This window comes from the organism of the source record quoted next, unplaced genomic scaffold (genome assembly GCF_019419815.1).
Source record: "Pyrus x bretschneideri cultivar Hongxiangsu unplaced genomic scaffold, Pyrus_bretschneideri_v1 Contig81, whole genome shotgun sequence".
NCBI lineage: Eukaryota > Viridiplantae > Streptophyta > Magnoliopsida > Rosales > Rosaceae > Pyrus > Pyrus x bretschneideri.
The window spans coordinates 1557645-1563889 of NW_025999822.1; the positions used below are offsets into that span (position 1 = coordinate 1557645).

General features: G+C 36.7%; 1 protein-coding gene across 1 annotated transcript; it reads right to left on the reverse strand.

Annotated features, from left to right (window-relative positions):
• Positions 1-1062: 1062 nt before the first annotated feature.
• On the reverse strand, positions 1063-5584 carry LOC103956589 (protein NRT1/ PTR FAMILY 4.4). Its single transcript, XM_009368609.3, has 5 exons — positions 5337-5584; positions 4931-5148; positions 3874-4329; positions 2332-2483; positions 1063-1981 (listed from the first exon to the last, which is right to left on the reverse strand). The coding sequence occupies exons 1-5, from the start codon at positions 5464-5466 to the stop codon at positions 1090-1092; spliced, it is 1848 nt and encodes a 615-aa protein (XP_009366884.1). The 5' UTR covers positions 5467-5584; the 3' UTR covers positions 1063-1089.
• Between the last annotated feature and the right edge of the window lie 661 nt (positions 5585-6245).

The window sequence follows — 6245 nt, forward strand, 5'->3', positions numbered from 1 at the left end:
AAATATTTCTTTTTCTTTCTTTTTTTTTTCTTTTTTTTCTTTTTCCCTTTCTCTCGTTTTTTTTTATTTTCTATTTTTCTCTTTTGTGCTAATTTGATAATGAGTCGTATCCTTCACATTGCACAAAACAAGAGCGCAGCAACAACAAGAAATTCTAGTGAGCAGCAGCGTCAGAATTCTAACTCAGATTTTCTGGGTTCCTATGCGGACACTATCAAACGGTGACTTCCGACATGGATCGGCGATGACCAGGGAACTAGTGCGACTACAGGCAGGACGAATTCTGGCAGCAATCAGAGCAGGTACTGTGACGATGGGTCGACTTGCAAGATCATGGGTTACGTTTTCCTGCGTGATGCGGACGGAAGATGGTGGTGGTCACGGATGCTGGGCGTGGTGGCTTCGGTTACTCAGACTTTAGGTTTCAGCTTGGCTCCGGTGCGGCGCGAATCCGGCGGCTCAACCCAATGACAGTTTTTCCTTTTCAGACTTTTTTGGTTTTTCAAACTAAAACAGCGATAATCTAAACAAAAAAGACATACTGATAGAATCAAGAACAGATTAGATCTCGAAAGATTAAACTTTGATACCAAATTGAAAATAAACGACAAACAAACGAAATACAAGACGACTAAAACCAAATAACTACAAGTTGTTCACAAACAAATAACAAGCATTATATTTATACTAAACTAAGGCTTAATCGCTAAACAAAAACCTAGTTCTAGCGCTGGGCCTAAGATCAAATAATTAAATAATTATAAAATACTAATATTTTTCAACACAATATCCATCTATAGAATAGAAGTAGGACAACGGAGGGTTCATTGAATGGTGTAGACTTTTAGTTGATGGATCATAGACCTAGTTAATTAACTTCGTAAAAATTATTGATTCAATTCTCGCATTTAATTAAATAAAACCTGCTAGCATGCAGATGCATAATTTGCACTAAATAATTACAGGTATCATATATATATATCATACTATTAATCGATGGAGTAGCTTTTCCTTTTAAATTTGTACATGTACAACTACTACAACTACAAGAGACGATGAATATGAGAATTAGTTCATCAAGTTAGAATATTAATTGTGAGGTTCAACAACAGGCTTTGAAGGGTTGAAGCTATTGCTTTCCAAGTCCATTCCGTAGGAGGAGGAAGAGGACTCTTTCGGTGATAAAGACGGGTTGTAAGAATACCAATTAGACCAGAAAAGGTAATTGAAGAAGTTGGCGAGGCTGAGCGCAGCGAGCAGCCAATAGAAACGGTCTAGCCTATCCCTGTTGAGATCATTGTCACTGAGCCACCCACCATTTGAAGAAGTTGAGGTCACCTTGTTCACCAGAGAAACAAGGAGGGAGCTCAAATAGAAGCCGAACGAGTATGAGCAGTACGTCATGGCAGTCAGAAAGGACTGCATCCCCTCCAATGACTGCTTGTAGAAGAACTCTATGAGCCCCACCGCGGTGAACATCTCCGAAAGGCCAAAGATGAGAAACTGTGGAGCAATCCAAAAGATAGAAAGGGCTTGGTTCGAATACAAGGCTGCGTTTCTTCTCTTTTTCTCAATCAATGCAGCTGAAACCATGGAAAAAGTAGCAATAAAGAGGCCAGTGCCAACTCTTTGCAAAGGTGAGATCCCCGAGTCCCTTCCTGTCACTTTTCTTGTAGCAGGGACAAAGACAATTTCATAGAGAGGGACAAGGAAGATGAGCATAATGTAAGGGATGGCTTGAAGCGAAGCTGGGGGAACTTTGAAACCTTTCGCGATCCTAGTGTTCATGGAACTTCCTTGCTGGACGGAGAATGTCTGGAGTTGAGCTAAAATTGTGTTGAAGATGATGGTACATGCAAAAATGGGCACAACTGAGAAAATGATTTTGACTTGCTCCACCTGTGCGACGGTGCATAATCTCCAAGAACTTTCGATCCGCTGACTTCCATCTTCAATTTTGATGCATGCCTTGTCCAGGAATCTGCAGTATCAGTAGTACTCGTTAGAATCACTAGATAGAAATTAGTTCTGATTAGTATATGCTCCATAATCCCAACTTTTTCTATCAAAATTAAGCAGGATAAAGAGTGCTCTTAAAAGACGTTGACATAAATTGACATTAGCAAAAGAAGAGGCATCTTGATTTGATACATTAATTCAAACTTTTTCTCCCTCATTAATGCAGAGGGGATAGGGAAAAAATTTGTATTAATCTTAGATTCTCATACATAAAGGAAGATAAAAACAACAAAAAGGAAAAAAAGAAAACAAGTAGAAGTTTATTAGTTTGTTACTTTACTAAATTTAAATTAAGCATTTGAATAATTCCACCTGAACTTTTCAGTGTGGAGGAGAGTAGTGACGTTTGGTGACATGGGAACAAAGAGGTGGTTTGACATTGGCACACTGTTTCGGTTTCCATGCAGCATTTCTGTATTTGAAGGACAGATTTGCTTTCTCTTTGTAAACGCAGCAACAAAAACCTGATGAGCATAAAAAATGGATAAGTGAATTAAAAGGTTTCTCACATTTAAGTACCTATAACACATGTGATCTAATATTCTAGTGGATAAGGTGTTTGAGTTTTCACTCATGCATTTTGAGTTTGAAACTTCCCCTCTCCCCTAAATTAGTAAAATGGTTTCGAACAATCCATTTTCCTTTAATAAAAATAATATATCTTTTTCACGATAACATCACAATTTATATATAAAGAAATATCAATTTACTTTATAACCCCAACTAAATTTTACAACTTAAAATCAATTAGAACATGACTTGTTAATAGATGAGAGATTTTTTTTCTCCCTCCAATTGAGTTGTTGAAGTATTTTGATATAATTTATCGTCGGTGGAGTGTTTTTTCTAACGCTATTGATTAAAATGATTGAGAAGAGACGGTGATCAAACCCACTTTCTAAATTTATTCATAATTTAAAGTATTAGGTCGGTGCCAAATCGAACATATATATCCATGTATTGACTAGTGTGTGCGTATATATATTGGGGGTGCTAAAAGAAAGACAAAAAGGATTCAAGTCATCTGACTGGGCATATAAAACATTTTCACTTTGATAGAAAGAAAGAAAAGAAAGAAAGCATCACACAACAATAGTAGTGTGTTTAGCAAAGCTTCTGTCCAATTTTTTTAATAGATCTTTTTATAAATCAGCAAAGAAAAAGAATACACTAGTTTACTCTCAGGCCAAGAATAATTACAATATAATAGAAAACTAAGCCATAAGCAAGTCACTTAACAGCAATACACACCAGGCACACTCAAAGAGACACAATTCTTGATCAAGTAAATAGATTTTTTACAGGGAGAACTAATAAAAAGTTCCTCACAATTTTTTTTTTCAATTAAAAATACTTATTAAAAACATGTTTTGTGCTATAAGGACAAAAAACCAAAAAAGAGTCGCACATTATAGGGATTTTGAATTAAAACAAATGTCCTTCATAATAAAAAAAATAAAAAATAAAAAATAAAAGTTGCCCTCAGTGATAAAAGAAAGTCGTTGATGAGTTTTTAATATAAAAATTTTACGAAAGACTTTTTATTATTTTTCAAAGAACTCCATTTGGCTGTGTTTAACGGAATTTGAGTTAAAACGCTTTTTAACAATTAAAAGTGCTTATAACAATCAAACTTGCTCAGTTAGCTTAAAAAAAGTACAACAAAAGCAATATATCTCAACAATTAAACGGAAGGAAGGACTAAATTAACAAAAAAAAAAAAAAAAAAAGGCTCCTCAATTTCAAAAGGACGGAAATAAAGTAGAGAAGAAAAAAAGCACATGGTAACATTGGAGAAGTTAAAGAAGCAGGGAGAAAGGAGCAATTAGTGAGATCATCAGGTTGGTTAATTACTTGAGCAATAGGAGTGAAAATACTTCCTCGAGGGGGTTTGTTCCTGTAAAGAGATGTACCAAAAGTCAAGCAGAATAATCCCATTGCCATGGCAGCTGCTGAGACTCCAAACCCAACATCCATCCCGGAGTGTGTTTGGACCCAAACAAGGACTGTTAGTGCAATGAGTTCTCCGGTGCAGAAGGCGAAGTAAGCGCAGTTGAAGTAAGATGATAGCTTCTTAGACTGCTTGGAGTCGTCCCTCCTGAACTGGTCGGCCCCATGAGAGATTATGTTCGGTTTTAGGCAACCGCTTCCTAAGGCCACCAGGTATATTGCAGCAAAGAATATCAGGGCCTTGTAGCCCTTTGCCTCAGGACATAACTCCTCCTCATGCTCATGGGATGACATAATATTGTTGCAGGAGGGTGGCCTTAATTGTGGGAGATGGGCTTGCACGCACAGCAATATAAAACCCTGCAACCAGTTTAATTACTCCAAAAATTAGTCATTAATCATTCTAATTAGAAAGAAAAAATTAGCATTCTCTTCATAGTTTACGCATTCAGATTCAGGAGCACTATTATTATGCCACATAAAATATGCTTTTTTCCTCTTTGGGGATGCAAAACAATGGGATCCCATATAAACTGTTAAGAATGAGTCTCACATTGAAGAGAGGAGGGACTTGCATGGGCTTATAAGAGGTTAGGATACTCTCCATATTGTTAATTGATTTTACTGGTAAAACCCTAACTTTCTTCAGTAAACCAACATGTAACATTCGTACATTTTATTTTTTTTTAAGTTGGTGGTGTATACTGTATAGGAGTCTGAAATGATAAGAGTCGACTACTTTTGTATCTTTATTGATTTAGTGTTAGTAAAATAAGATAAGATTTTATTTTTTTCATTTAATAAGATAAACTTGGATTTGAGGAGAGACAGAGAATCTTGAATATATATGTAAACTCCACCATATACACACACACGTCTATATAGTGCTTGAAATCATGACACCACCATATAAACGTAAAATCAGAAAGAAAAAGAAAAATGAGTGAACTGGACTGCTTACAGAGAGCTCGACAAAGCCGAAGATGATCATGGTCCAGAAGCTCCCAAGGTATGAATCAGAGAGGTAGCCACCAAGGAGGGAGAGGAGGAAGACTGTCCCTATGAAGTTCGTGACTATGTTTGCAGACTTTGACAGTGAAAAGTGCATCTCAGTTAGTACATACGTAATCAGATTGTTCCCAACACCTGCTATTGCCATCATCTCAAAACCCTGCAGACCTGCACATTTATGTATATATATCATTTACCATTTAGATTAATATCATCAGCAATGCCAAGAACTAGAAGGGACAGCTAAATAAGATCACACACAGCTACACAAATGTATGTGTATATATATATATATATATATATATATATATATATATATGGTGTAAACTAAATAATTCTGAGAAATGGAGAGAGACCAAGGACAAAAACAGCAGCCCTCATTCCACCATGGTTGGTAGGCTTGCAGGGTCTGCCTCTCCAATCAACAGACATATCCTCCGAATCCACCACTGCACCCTCACTCTTTGAATCTCCTCTTAATTTCATTGGTCTCTCTCTCTATAGACTGTTTATTACACTCTCCCACACTCTTTCTTGTTATCTATCTTTGTGTATTTTTGTATGCGTCTCTTTTGTGAAATCAAAGGCTGTGACTTCCTTAAAAACTTCCTTTTGTGATTTGGAGACAATCTAACAAGTGCGTTTGCCTCATATATTTATAGTGTCACGGTCACCTCGGCCTGCACTTCCTCGGGGCCGATCTATTCGACTCCTCGGCAAGTTGACTCAGCAGTAGTGGGGAGTGGCATGGCCCATCCATTCATCCTCCACAAAACAAAGCTGAACAACAAAAAAAATCTACTTTTATTACATTTTTCATACAACATTTCTACCATCTCTTTAATAAAGATATGATTCACATGTGTTGGTAGATTCTACCTTTTGTTAAAGAGGTGGTACAAATGTAGTATAAAAAAATGTGGTAAATGTAGTATTATTCGCTAAACAAAACTCAACAAGTGTGAATCCTATCTCTATTAGAAAGGTGATAAAAATGTAGTATGAAAAATATAAGTGTAACATTACTCGCTAACAAAACTTAACAAGTCAGCTTCACACACACACCCACACCCCGCAAACCATGTATTTATATATTATATATAAATAAACGATGACTTCCATCTCCAGACTATACACCATCCATTACCATGGATTTGTGGCTCCGGGTACCGTGGGCTGTACTTTTGGCCAAACACTAGTCACTCGTGAATCATGCTCGTTCTACTTAGCATACCATCTCTCAAGTGGGCCTACAACCCTAGTGA